The following is a 15,358-nucleotide window of genomic DNA, read 5'->3' as shown; positions in this document are numbered from 1 at the left end:
TAGACACTTAATAGCTTCTAGGTAGTATGATCATATTTTGCATGTATTCACATTTCAAGTAGAGCTAAAGTCTAGCCAGTACTGTGGAGTTAGGCACGAACACTGTTGTGTGTAAACACTGGTGAATCAGTAAAGGCGCTGTATTAATTTAATAGCTAATGTTGATATTTTAATAAAAGGAACAGGGAAGCTAAACTGAGGCACATACAGCTAGAACATGTTTAATATCTGGAACAGACTAATGAAGCCTGTCAAAAGTTTGGAGACAAAGAGAAAGGGGGAAAAAAACAAAGAAAAAGAAAAAAAAAACAACCAAAAACCCCTTGCTACACCGTGGAAGTGTTGAGGATGAATCACATTAACAGACCAGTACATTTACTTGCTATTCCAAGGCAATGTTTCATTACAGATTCTTCTCTGTGGTTCTTAATACTGATGGTTAATTGCAAGTACTGAACTTCCTCTGCAGCCTGTAGATCATGATGCATGAATTTACTTGCTGCTTGCTTGGATTTGTAAAATTGTTGTAGATCCTCCCTGTTACCTGTAAGAAAGATGGTTAATGGGGGGGAGTTGCCTGAAAAGCAATACTCTACTCCAGTATGTCTGCACATTATGCAAAAGAATTGAATTACTGGATGTGCTGGTTAATACTAATGGAATATAAATTGACAGAAAATCAGAAAAGAAAAATATCTAGGATGTGAATCAATGTGTATGTGTTGGGGGAGATCTGGCCTGTCCTGTGAACACTGGGCATACCTCTATTGCAGTAAGCTCTGCGTATGGGCTCCTCTCCTGCCGAGTACTGATGGTGCCAGCCTCAAGGACTGAGTCAGTGTGCCAGCAAGATCTGAAAGCAGCACAGTCCCACAGACTCAGCCTTGCTGCTCCCGAGCTCAAGAGGGCTTGTGCAGCCCAGTGTATTGGGAAAGGAGTGCCAGGAAATGAAGGTGTTAGAATAACGTCTTGCGGTGGTGGATGTTGGGAGGGTTGACCAGTTTTCTGAATCTGAGTCTGCTAATTGTTGAGCTATTGGATAAGGCTTATCTTGTGAGTTAAATGCCTTTAATGTTACTTCTTGCTAAAAGTCTAATGTACTTGACAGCCAACTGCAGACTTTAAAGTAATGATGAAGTACCTGGTGTATTTGCTAGCTAATAATAAATGCTGCTTTTATATATCTGCTCTCTTAATTAAAGTAATGTAATAATAGTATTTTAATTTTTAGAAAGATTATGCTTGACAAAATGTAGTTTGTCTTTACAGGATTATGTTGGTGAAACTCCTATTCATAAAGCAGCACGGTCTGGTAGTATGGATTCCATAAGTGCCCTTGTGGCTCATGGTGCGCAAATAGAGTAAGTGAGGTATTTTTTCTTGTTGTTGATTGTTGTGTGTGTAGCTGACTAACTTAGATTGGTAAACATAGATACTAATTTCAGAAAGAAAAGTCAAAACAGCAGACACATGATCCAAATAATAATGACAGCTAGACATGTCCAACTGTAATGAAGCCCAAGATATTTTGCATGTCTAGTAATAAAGTTAATTTTAATTAAATGATACCATTGTGCTACATTAGTGTTGCACATACATCTGATATAGTAAAATATTTATTGTGCTTCTGTCAGATGACCCCAAACTATACAGTTTATTCAGCATGTAGTTATTTTTTACAAGAAATCTACACCTTGCACTGATGAATAAATATAGAAAACAATGCAAAAGCAGCATTATGTGCAAAACAGCAATTCACACACTTCACCATTAGTTTATTACTGTTTGTTAGTGTATTGTGTATTTGCCCTGTTAACTTTTTTCTTTAAAGGTTTATGTACTGCAAAAACATTCAGAAAAGCTCACAAACTTTTGCAACTTACAGCATGGACAAAATGGATGCAGTTTTCACCTAGAAATGTTGAGTATAAGCTCTATGGCTTATAAATAATATCAATACTTTAGCAATATGTTTTAATTAGAACTAGCTTTATTATCTTAAATGGTAACTAGTTACTGTATTTTAACCTGCACTATGAAACTTTGAAGTTGTAAGTGAAATAAGAATCATGTAGTTAATTTCTTGTTTTACCCTTTGGTTTCCATCTTACTGTTTTTGTAATGCTGCCTTGATAAATCTACCATAAAATTTAACTCTTTTAGCTGTGTCATAGAGTATTCAGGGAATATATTACCTTTAGGTTAATAGTAGTGAACTAATTGCTTTGTATGAAGAGATTTCTTTATAGAAAAACGAAATAAGCTGTCTCAGTTATTGACAAGCACAATAAATCAGTCTTGAATGTATAATTTCCCATTTTTCACTCACTTTTGGATATTTTTAAGGTAAACTTGGAATTAAATTTACTGTGGAATTGAGCAAACCTTAATTATCATCATCAATTAGTATGTAATCTTGTGGTTTTAACAAAGTAGCCAACCAAAAGAAAAGTTGTGGAACTACATAAACAATGTGAAATGTGTGATACCTGTCTTTGACCAAAGTTATTTGCAGCAGAAGCAGTGTAGGTTTATAGCAGTTTTAATGAACAGGAAATAACGTGAATTCTCAGTTTCCTAACTTTGAATTCCATCTATGTTTCAAATAGGTAATTAAACATCAGGTCCTATCATGGGAATGGTAAAATCAGGGATGCAAATGCAAAAGGCTTGTGGAGCAACCCAAGTTTAATCATTTAGAGAATAAGGACTTGGCCCTGTCACCTGAGGGAGTTAGCTATTGACTGATAGGGGTGAGGATTTTTTTTCCTTAGTTTCCAGGTTCAGTATGTTAAATTAGGCCAAATCCATGTATATGCTTTTGACACTGATTAATTTTGGGTCATCTGGTTTTGAAAGCTGGCCCTGATTAATGGTTATGTAGATTTCCTCATTTTTGTAAAAACATGAAAATGTAAATGCTTTGGAAGTTCTGATTCCTTTATTTTATGACTCCAGTTAGAAGAAAAGGAGAGGGATTTTAGCTGTATATTTGAGTTTTAATTTGTATATATTAACTGAAATGATAATTGACTGATAAAATTGACTGATAATTGATTGATAAAACCAAGGCAAGAACTTTATGAAATACAGAACTTAGCACTAACTATAATTAAACTGCTGATCTGTACTGATGATGAATAAGTACTTTCTATTTTTACTGGGATTAGATCCTCTAATCCAGTTTTTTCTTTATTTCTTAGTGTAGTTAACAGTATTGAAGTCTAGTTTCATAAGGATAAATGGAATACCCCTTGGGACTCCAAATAGTCCAGCACCTTTACACGGTATTTATAATATAGGTCCAAAATGCCATCATCCCTAGTTTTTTATAGCAAGTAGAACAGGGATGCTAAGATTTCATTATTACACAAACACTAGTAACCACTAATGTAATATTGCAAGAAACGTATTTTTTTGTTAATTAGTGATTATTGCTGTTAAAATGAAGTAACTTGGACTAGAGAAACCTTATTATCAGTGTTTACCACATTTCTACTTTATATCCTCCTTTGGTTGTATTGGAAGACAAAGACTATTGATAATAGTCAAGAATAAAAGTAAGAATTTTAGTTTTAATAGAATAGCCTCAGTTGAATTTTTCTAGTTTACTATATTTCAGGCTTGCTAGTGTATTGCTTTTGCAGAGAAAGACAGGATGTTGCAGTATAAATCTCATTAAGCTTGTTGCATTGTTTTCCTAATTGATGAGAGAGAATTTGGGTCTCTATTCCTGTGTAAATTTTTAATAATATTAAAAAATAATAATTGTACCCTAGTGAAAATATTTTGATTTTTTTTGTGGTATTTACCTTCTCATTTTAGCTGAAGCATATTCTGTGCACAGTATGTCCTACAGCCATAAAAATGGTTGCTCCACTAACTATGGTATTCATGGACCCTTGAAGAGGGGGAAGCAGGTGGTCACAATGTCCTCATATGAGTGAAAAGGTTTGCTGTGTAACTGACTTTTTAATGTGGATAGTACCTTTTAAAGTATCCATAATTACTGCTGGATTTTCACTAAAAGGCATATTGATGCAATTTATGTATGGTTAATTGTGTATTATTTATCATGGTGACAGACAAGTGTCCACAGCTCTGTATAGAGGAAAAGCCTTCTTGGTGCCATGTTTTGTTTTGCTCTTTTGCACTCTTATGTAAATGCTGTGTTTTAATGTAGTTATACAGATTGTATCACAGCATATTTAAAAATACAAAATTCAGCTGTAAACACAGGACACTGTTGAATCAAAAAGAAGCAGATGCAACTATTGATTATCCTGACTTGCTTCATGTCCGTTTGCATATAGTGCACTTGTGCATTGTGTCCACTTATCTCTGAATAAAAATTCTTCTGCAGCTGTCATTTAAGCAGATGTGTATTCCTTAGTGTCTTGATTTAGAACTAAGAGAGAAGTTTCAAACACTGTATTATCCTGGGATAGAGAGAGGTGTAACTTGTGGAATGGACTGTGGCTTGGTATGTACCCATCCAGTTAAACAAAAATTCTTGATTGCTTAAAGGTTTTACTGATCATGGTATTTGAATAGTATTATAGAAAACCTTTTTATTTGCCTGCAAGAAATCTTCAGGTTTTGGGTAAATTTGGGTTGTATACTATGATGGCATGTTATGAGACATGTTATCTAAAGAGATAATTTCCTTTCTAGTTTTAATATATTCTGGTCTCAAGGTTTGAGTAGAAGCAGTGACATGCTGAGATAAATAAACCAGTACATCTGTTTCCACCAGATGACAGATTCATACAGTGATGTTGATCTGGATTAGGCAGACACTTCAGCCACTTTCTTGTTAAAGCTGTCTGGCATTCATCTGAGTGTGTAAATTCAATGTCAGAAATGTCCTATCACTGATACTAAATTTTTCAGCAAGACCTTTATTCTCATTCTTTGACAGAGATTTACTTAACTTTATTTCTTCTTGTCAAACTCGTGTGTCACAAACTGCATTGTGTTGTTTAAAAAGGCAATATTAATATAATTTTTCTTCTTCACAACTGCTATCCATCTTCCATAACAGAAATCTGTCTGCTGTGATTTTTTTAGTGCTGCTGGATTAGTCCTTTGTGAAATTCTTGTATTTCTGTTCCATGTGATCACTCTTGTGATATCTCAGCTTTTATTCTTCTCATTTGTACTTTGGAGATTTCTTGACTTCTGAAAATCAGTCACCTCTAGTGAAGAGACAGTGACGTGTTGTTTTCATGACAGTGCAGAAGTCGGCCATTCCTTTCTGATGCAAACCCTCAGTTCCTTTCTGTCTGGGGGGGAAGCTTACATGGCCTCTTTTCTTGAAGGGTCTCAGGGTTCAAAAATCTCCTGTCTTAGTTAATGGATATCTTCTTGATTTCTTAAGATCCTAGGAGCTATTTGCAGGTTTTTACTGTGAGCTTGTTTTTCTTGCCTAGCTAACTTAACTACCAAACTTTTAATATTGAACTGCAGTCCATTTCTGGTGTTAACATACTTGTGAAGGGCCAGAATGATGTCACCTCTTTACTTCAGAAACTGTATTACAGCATAGATTCAGTGTAGAAGAAGCAACATTCTGCTTTCTTACAGTCATTAAATTAACCTCATCTTCAGAGTAATGCTTCAGGATCTTACTGATCATTTGGATTTAGGTGCTTTTTCAACTGAGAGGTTCTTATCTGTTAATTAGTATATTAGTGTTTGTATAATCTGTTTGGTACTTTCCAAACTCAGACCACTTCATACACATTCTTTTTATAAACCTGATTGCCTCCAGATACTAGTTAAACTGCTGGATTAATTGCTGTTGTTGCATTATTAAACGTTGCTGTATAATTAATGAGGAATATATGGCAATTCTTTTTAATTGTATGTAACAAGCATTTTAAGGGCCATCACTGTAGTATTCTTGTAGTGACCATTTTTCAGTGTAGAGGATACACACGTTGGAATTTATTCTGCCTTTCCCATTTTATGTAAATTGTTATGGGAAGGCAAATTCAAAGTGGCATGTACATTTCAGTGGTGAAACACTAATTCTCCTTTAAAAAACTGCAAGTAAAGATTGGCAAATTCTTCCATGTTTGGTTTCCTGTTTGGTTGCTATGGTTGTAGCAGTACTTGAGGTGGTTTGTAGGAGCTTGTGATTATGAAGTAGGGCAGTAATTTGGATTCAGTCTGAAGAAAAGATTTGGAAATACCAAAGCAGAATGTATATGCATGGGTGACTGTTAAAAAATGAGAGAGGCTCAGTCTTAGAGTAAACCAGTCTGGAAAAATGTAGTTTTCTGAGTTACTGGTATTCCTAATAATTGCAGGAAGCTGAGGCAAACTCATACCACTGAATTCCTGTTCAGTTTGAATGCAGATTATTCTTAGTGGGGGTGGAATAACAACAGTGATGACTGGCATCAGCTGGAAGATAGCACAGAATATGAGAGGCTGTGCTTTTTATGAATAAAGTAAAATCCATCATTAAAGCAATGATACTTATGACCTTTCTGAAACATAGAGATGAAATTCACTAGATACATGTGAGCTTGATAGTTTAGCTTATTCATTAGTGAGAAACCCTATAGCACTGGTTTCTTGACTTTGTTCAGTCCAAGAGAGCTGGGTAAAGAATATGGAAGTGTTACCAAGACTTTTATATGCAGATGGGTCAGATTTCTGACAGGAATGTTTGGGGTTTTTTGTTGGGATTGATCTGCCTTCGTGTAAGATATTGTGCTGATGCTCACATTAGTGTGTGCAGTTTCCCTTAAGATAGATTTTCTTTTTTTCCTGCAAGATAAGCTATTCTTTTGCTCTTCTGGCTACAGAAACCTGGGTACAGTTAAGTCAAGTGGAGAAACCAAAGTGTTACGAAGTGGAGCTTTGCCAGAGTTAAATACAGTGAAAGAAACAATTATATCCTAAATATAGTAATCTTACTAGTTCTGATGGTTAGTCCAGATATCAGTGGTGGTGATTTGTAGGGGTGCTGTGCTTGATCTGGCAATAGTTTTTGACTAGATACATGGTGAGAGGATTGTTTATTGCAACATCTGCTCTAGCCTGCCGTGTTGATTTGGGTTTTGTTTGCTGATCTGGTTTCTGTCTTTTCAGTAAAGTTGTTCGTAGACCTTAGTACTTAGTAGCCTCTGGACAAAAAAAAACAGGAGGTAGATGTGGTGTGGCCCAGAACATGTTCAGGTTGGTCAGAAAAGTTTTCTTATGTGTCATGCACTACTGATTACAAGATGTATCTCATGGCGTGGAGGCTTAGCAAACCATGGAAGAGCTTTGGTAATCATAACCTAGGGAAAATATTACTCTTCAGCTTCATTCTGTTTTGCTTGATTGCACTTATATACTATGGATAAATTTTCTTATAAAGGGAGAAAAATCTAAGTTCAAAAACCTTTTTTTCATGAAGGTCATTTAAACTGGTTTTGTGCACTTCAGCAGTTCGTTAATCCGGAAGATTTTATGTCTGCTTGAGTAAACACACCAAGTTATTTTTCACACCAAAAAATTCCAACAAGACTGTGTAGTTTGATAGTGTCCCTATTATGGGAAAATAATGAAACCATCTACTACCTGTAGTCCTTTCATTCTTGATTTTTGCTCTGCTTTTGGTACAAAAGTACCGTTACATTAATTTACCTCTTTATTTTTATTTCCAAACTTCCACTGTCCATGCTGTTTGTACTGAACAGCTTGAACTTTCTTTCAAGTTTGGCACATTTGAGAGAAGCTTGCTTCCTTCATTTCTCTAATTCTAAGCTACCTTTGGGTAGCTATTTGCTATGTTGAGGACAAATAATGTCATTTTATTTGTTACTAAAGTCATCTTGGTCGATATCTGTATTGTAAGGTTGTTTTATCTTTTCAATTTAGAGTTTGCTCTGAACCTGTTCTCAGTAGTTTTCCATTACACTTTCTTCATTGTTAGCAACTTCATTTGAAATTCTTGCTCTGTTCCTAGAAACCTGAAGTTAACAGCAGTGATAGTTCTCATTGTCATAAGGTTGGCTAAGTAACTCTTACATTCTCTTTAAGTAGCTGCAGTACTATTATTATTTGGAATCAAATTTCGCTAGTGATCTAGGAAATACTTTGATTTTAGTAGAAAGGTCTTTTCTGTTACGCTATATTGCAATCAGACTGTTGTTTCAATTACCATAGTCTTTCCTACCATCCCTTTGTGAATTGTTATTAGGAATCTCTTCTTAAATAATGAAATATGAATTTAAAAATATTGTTGCTAGAACTAGGCCAAGTCAAGCCTATATTGGTCAGGGGAAGGTTTACTTGGAAATGTGAATATTTTGTACAAAAGGTACTGAAAATGAAGCGCACTGCTTGAGGTCTTTAGTAAAGCATATAAATGGGAATACAGATAGAATAAAAAATCCTGGTGGTAATGTTTGTGGTAACTGCAATGCTGCCTACCACGGTTAATGAATTCTTTCTTCTGCCAGTGTTTGCTCAGTGAGGAGCTGAAGTATCTAGGAGCTAATTATAGCTGCATAATTCATAGTGAACTTTGATTTTCCTGTGGAGAAAGTGGCTTCACAAAACAGAGTCCTTCTGTTCAGTATATTCCTCTTGCTATGATTTTGGATGATGTTCACAGGAACTCTAGCACTGGTTTTAAAAGTGTAAAATAATTTCAGCTGCCAGATGCTTTGTTGTGAAATAAAAACTTGGCACCAACTTGTGCTTTTGTAGATGCCCAGTGTGTAATTCTAGCATGAATTTGTATAACTGCCCCAGCAGTGACACACATCTGTTTAGTTAAGATTATTTTTCTCTTGGTATCTGGAAAAAAAAAAGTTTGAAACAATTTTATAACTTCTGTATTTGGACACCAAAGGGTTAAAACACTTAAAGTTTAGTATTTTAAAATAATTTTGCTTTAGAAATTTTACACTAGTATACTACTGTTTATATAGGAAACAATTTTTCTCACTGTGGGCGTTTTAGTGTTCTGATCTTTTTTTCTCTTTCTTCTTTTGTTTTGTTTTAATCCTTGTATCTGCTAATTTTTGTATATAGGAATAGCTACTAATTCTTTTGAGATACAGCCTACTAAATTTAAAGTAATTGAAGCCATGAGTTGACCGGTAACTTTAATCCATTCTATATAAATTTCAGTGGAGAACTGAAAAATTGGTTTCAGGATGAAAGTTATAATGCTTTTAAAGGCATAAAAGGCTTAGTATCTTGTTGTTAAGGTGGTCACATGATAATGGCTTACATATTGAATAATGTGCTACAGCACTTTATGTATGTTAATGTACTTTTAATCTTAATGTTGCCTGCAAATATGTGATCCCTTATGATATAAGTTTCCTGTTTATGCACCATTGCCCGTTTAAATCAAACAGAAGATTCTGAAACTGTAAAAACTACACATGTCAATGTTTTACAGCTACGTAATTCGAATTGACTTGATTTTTTCAAGTAATCCTAGAAAGGGGGAGCATTCCATATAGAAACTGCTGAAACTGCCACAGGTGCTTCTCCGAAAACCTTACAGTTGTGGCATTGAATGTTCAGTATCGCTTCCTTTCTGCACACAAGGCATACTGTTGAGGTATTTGTTGCGGTGATTGGTTTTAATGCTAATCTAGGAATTCAGATATAGAATCTATAGATTTGCATGCTTTGCTTACCCTAATTTACAATTATCTACATTTTTATTTGTAAACTAACAATAGATAAGTTGAGATCAGTAATTTTTAACAGATATTACATTGATATACGAAAACTGTGGTTTATTTTCTTAGATTGTCGCATGGCATTAACAAAAACACAGTAAGCTGTAGGTGCTGTAATCACTATTTCAAATTAAACATTCAGGAGATTTTTTTTACATATATGATTTTCAAAAATATTTATTGTTGACTTTTTGTGTAGCAAATGTTTGTTTTGTTTTTCAAGGTATGTGACATTATAAGTTGAAGATAGTGTATTTCTAAGATATTTCTATGTTAAAAAGAAATCTACCAGTTTTTTTCTGCCAATATGAAAAATGAACAGTTGAAGCAACTTGGAAGCAATTTTTTGAAGTAAATTGAATAGCATTTATAATTCAATATGAGAAGCACAAGTCTTTGTTTTCTTTCTACGGATCTTTCAAAGAGTAAATTCTGTACGTTACACTGAACTAAATCTTTGTTGCACCAAGTCATATTTAAACAATTATAAATTTTGAGTGTTTTCTTGGTTTTGGTTTTTTTTTTTTTTTTTTTACTTTCCATTGCTTAGCCATAGTGGAAGCATCTTGAATATTTTTTAAAAGCTTGCCTCAATTTTTTCTTCCTTTAGGAAACTTCTTAAATTAGGTTGATATAATAAAAATTTCCTCCTAAATAAAGCTAAGCTGAAAGTTACATTCGTGTTTCTGTACACCAATCCTGTTTGGCCAGATAATGCACTTGTCTCTTGGTTTAGAGCGACAATTCAATTACACTCGCAGCCAACATTTTTGAAAAAGCATTTCAGAAGAAGGAAATACCTAAAGTCATGCTTCATCAGTGTCCTCTTTATAGCTGCTTTAATTGGGTACCAGGACTCTCAGATGAACTGGGCATTTAGAATGGGAGTTCAGATGATGTCAACCCAGAGGGAGAAGAATGGATCCTAAAAAAAAGTCCTCTTCATGCCAAGATCACTCAGTTTTGAAGACTGCCTGTGGACATCACTTGATGGGAGAAGAAAAACATATTATAAGAGTGTTTTAAGCACTGTAGGTCTGTGAATAAATGCATATACAAAAGTCAGAGCGTTAACTCAATATATCAGTGTGTGTTTGAAGTTTATTTATGAAAACACCTGTCACTACAGAATGTGATAAGCAAGTGTCATATGTCAAGAAACTTCAAGATCACCTACTCATCCATATTCAGACTTTCATCGTCTTTTCTCATGGATTTTTTTCTATCTAGAATAGCTTTGTAATATGAAAATGTATCCTTCCTTACATTTGGCTTTCTTTCTTTGCGTTGGAACTAGCATCTTATACTTCTGTACTATGAAGAAAACAAGATGTTCTTATTCCCAGCTCCTGGATTTTAGCCTACGGGAAGGCTGAGGGTAAATAATAGTGTGCTTCATGATTTTAATTTGTTTCTAGTAATAAGAATTACATGGGAACAGTGAATAAAGTATATAGCAAAAAAATGCTGCTTAGTGAAAAATCCTGAACACTCAGTCATTTTTCAAATACTTTAATTGCCTTGGAAGGGATGCAAGATATGTGTTTTTTAAACATGGAGTGAATTGACTTTCTGATGGCTGCCTTTAGCCCTGGGCAATGTTAAGTAAGGAATTTTTCTCCTGTTTGTCAGTTCGTGCCTTCATGTATACTCCTGTCTGGAGCAGGTGCCAAAAAAGGAATGACATTTTCAGAGCTTTTGTTTTCAGTGTCCTTTCTTCAGTTTTTCTTTCCACCTGTTCATGTAGCTAGACTGACCTTCAAAGTTGTGTTTAGTTTTTGACTTTTTTACTGGAGATAGAAGGAAGTACGCTTTTGGAGCACTGCTCTCTGATTTGATAGTTACTAGGCCAGCCTTTAAAAAATTCTGCATCAAGTCAGTGAATACTGCTGAGTAAGCATAAAACACATGTCAGTTTCCAAGACTTATTCTGATTTTCTTACTTACGTCTTCCTTCCATCCTTCCACACCTTCCTTGCTGCTGGCTTCTTCCTTCATAATGAATTCATGTGAAAAATGCAGTGTTTGTGACCTGCTGTTTGTCTTTTTTCAGCTAGAAGCCTAGCTGAGAGACAAACCTTGAAAAGAAATATAAGCTTGTCCTGAAGTTTGGCATCTTTGTCACAAAAACAGTTTTTTTAAAAAAGCCAATGACAACAAAAACCCCTACAAAACAAAATATAAAACATGCTAAAATTTCCGTCCCCATTTTTTAATTCCGAGTAATGCAGTTGCAGAAATAGACCTCTCATATTTGCTGTATGATTAGCAGTAACAAAAGGACAGTTTGCCTGAAGATTTAATATCACTGTGTTCCAAACTTCTTGGAGCTTCCATTATTTCAAGGTATTTAGGATTAAAGATCAAAACTGGTACCAGAGAGATTTTTATCTCCAACTAACTAAAAAAGCAGAGGATTGTCGCAGACATCTTTTCACTAAAAATCCTTTCTTTAGGATTTTTCCTTCTGAGAAGCTAAGAGGCCTCAGAGACAGAATGTAAACAATGGTTATCTGCTGCTGTGGAATGTAACAGGTCCACCTGTGATTGGCCCATCTTGGATGTTTGTAATTAATGGCCAATCAAGGACCAAGTTATCTCGGACAGAGTCCGAGAGAGCTGCCTTTGTTATCATTCTTTTCTTTTCTAGTCTTAGCTTAGTTAGCTTCTGAGGAAACCTTGTCCTTCTTTTTAGTATAGTCATAATGTAATGTATATATCATAAAATAATAAATCAAGCCTTCTGAACATGGAGTCGACATTCTCGTCTCTTCCCTCATCCAAGAACCCCTGTGAACACGGTCACAGAGGATGGGTGGAAAAGAAGATTTATTTTTCAAGACCCATGACCTTTAGGTAGTTCTGTCCATATTGTCCACTGTTTCTTCCAGTGTTTTTCTTTTGCAGTTACTTTGAAGTTTATAATATTCTTTACCAATCCTTATTCTTTATGTCAGCAGCTACAATAAATGAAGTACCTTTCAAGGGACACCTAATAACTGAAAGAGCTGTAAATTTACTTGAATATAGTGATTATCACTGAGTTTCCTGCTTGTTGATTTTTCTTCCCTTTTTTAGCCACGCATTCCATGTCACCTAGCTACTACACATTGTAGCCAAATGAATCACATACTATTCCCCCTCCTTTTCACTTGATAGTCAGTTTACATATAATTGCAGTTCATAACCAAGGGCTGACAGGGATTGTACATAAGAGGTTGAACTCCTCTTATGTGTGGCTGGGACAGTGAACTATTTCTATTTTCATCCATATAATCTAGTCTGTCTACAGTAATGACACTTAAATTCTTAGCTCCTGGGATAAGCTGAGATAGACATTTCACTGCCAGACATGGGCAGCAGATTTAGTATTAAATGTGTTCCTAGTTCCGTGTAATTACAGGGTGGTTCCACTCCAAGTTCAGATTAACACTTATAAAGAATGGTCTAGTAGGTATGCTGGTTTTTTAATTCATTCAAGTACTCCAGGCTTTCTGGAAGGACTGTATTACACTGTTTTTCTCTTACAGACTCAGAATCCTTACAGTTGTTGACAGTATTTCTAAATGATTTTGAAAATACATAAACTATTCCAATCTGGTAAAACTCCGTGATATCTGTTAAGAGCATTTCCTTTCCTATTTCTTTCCTATTTACATTCGCAATTTTTTTTATTACTTGCATTTGGTTATGATAGGCTATTATTGCACAGCTACCTCTTGCTGCCTTTTGTGTTCCCATTGACAGATTTTTTTCCTCCTAGAGAAATCTGCTAAAGAAGTAGGTCTTTTTTTTTATCTTTCTCGCCTGTTTTTGAGAAAGTGATGGAAGGTTTCTGCAAAATTTGTCAGCTTTTCCTCTACTGCATCCTGTTAATTCAAGGCAGTCTAACAGAAATTTTAAAGTATATGAAAGTCCAAGAATAATCAGGCTTTGATTAAAATCATGGACTTGGGCAGCTAGATATAGGAAAAATATTCAAATTAGTGTTCCCACTGTAAGAGAGCAGAGAGAGCATCTGTGTTGTCTTCCATAACATTTATTCAAACAGTTTTCAGAGTCATCTAGAACTTATAATCTCCTTTTATTTCATTGAACTTTTTTTCCTTTTCATTACTAACTTGATAGGCTAAATTCAGATTCACACATTTAAAAGAGGTGTTTCTAAACTTCAGAAGCGAGAATGTTAAATCCAGTAGGTTTGAGTCCCTTGAAATCTATGCAGTGCTTCCAGGATATTTCTGTAAAACAAGCACATCTTTGTCTACCTATTAAGAGTAATATTAGTTCAGGAAGAGGTAGGAATGGACAGATCTTTAAATATCAAAGATCATTACATTTTAAAGTTATTCAACCTCTAAATCCTGCTTATTTTTTTCTGGGAAATTTAGTTTTTCTTTCCCCAAGTTTGGTTGTGTAGCTTTACACACTTTGATCTTTGTTTATAAATCTCCAAATGCCTTTGGCATCTTACGTTGACGATCCTTTGGAAAATGGTGACTGAACAGTCAATTTGGAAAAGCAGAGTTAGTGTTCAGTAGTACTTGCTAAGTAATAGAATTACTTGAACTTCTCTTAAATTAGATGGCCATTCAATACCATTTTGGTTTTGTCATTTTTATCTTTGCATAACTTTGTTTATTTTGCTCTTGCTTAGATTTCTTTTATTGTTCTTTTCGGGCTCAGAAGTCTAAAAAAGTCAGAGAACTGAGCTTTTCTTCTTGAACAGAACAGATCTGTTAAAATTTCTGTTTCCTAAGCTGTAGATTAATTGTTCTACATCCTTATGCTGCACAAGTAAATCAGAATTGCTAAAGGAGTGTCAAGTATTTGTTGCTTAGCAGCAGCTTCAACAGGTCATCTAGTTCAGCAGGGGAAAGGATCGACAGTAGAATTTCTGATATCATAGGCAGCTCTTAAAATGAGGAGAAGAGACTCAAGATTCAGCAACATTTATACTCTAAAACTTTCTCCTGATGCTAGCTTTAATTCTCCTTTGTTCATATTAATCCCATTCATATACTGCCTACACTGGATGCTCAGCACTTTGCAGTTCTTTTGTAGGTATTCAAAACTAATACCACATCGAAGTTTCATTTCTTTGATTACCTAGGTTTTCCAGTATTCTGAAGTCTTACTTTCTAGAGCACTCTTGACTGCTGTTCTGTGGATTTTCACTTGTAGTCCAAGTAAATAATGACTTAGAATACTACAGTATGGAATGAAATTAATCCTGGATTAGATTATGGGTTTTGTGATTCTGTAACAGTCAGTTTCTAAAGGTTTTCTTATTTATAGCAAGTAAGCTACTATGATCTAGGAAGCAAATCTGGGCTTTGTTCTTTGATTTCTTCTCATGAGCTGGAGTTTCAAGAGAATCAGATCTATTAATCTTCTGAATTCTTGTTCTGTTAGCTGGTCTGTTTCTGGATTTCTGAGTAAGAGACTTGTCTAAATGATTGAAGCCAAGAAAAAAAATTCCTCTTCTCTGACTAGTTAACATCTCTGGAAAAATATTAGGAAAGAGTAATGGGCATCTTTTGCATCACCATCTAGTTTTGTCATTCCTGGCCTTCTTGCCTCCACTTTTATGCTCTTCCTGATGAAGTTAGCCTAAATTGCTGAGCACAAGGCATCCTGTATGTTTGTGTAAA

General features: G+C 34.9%; 1 protein-coding gene across 1 annotated transcript in view; it reads left to right on the top strand.

Annotated features, from left to right (window-relative positions):
- Positions 1-15,358, top strand: part of ANKRD10 (ankyrin repeat domain 10) — a 37,855-nt gene that overhangs the window by 13,461 nt on the left and 9,036 nt on the right. Inside the window, exon 3 of the mRNA XM_054654061.2 lies at positions 1,270-1,361. Within this exon, the coding sequence (XP_054510036.2) occupies positions 1,270-1,361 (92 nt within the window). The remainder of the gene's footprint in view (positions 1-1,269; positions 1,362-15,358) is intronic.

Source organism: Agelaius phoeniceus, chromosome 2 (assembly GCF_051311805.1).
Source record: "Agelaius phoeniceus isolate bAgePho1 chromosome 2, bAgePho1.hap1, whole genome shotgun sequence".
Lineage (NCBI taxonomy): Eukaryota > Metazoa > Chordata > Aves > Passeriformes > Icteridae > Agelaius > Agelaius phoeniceus.
The sequence above is the reverse complement of the archived record's forward strand: the minus strand, read 5'-3'. Positions and strand labels throughout refer to the sequence as shown.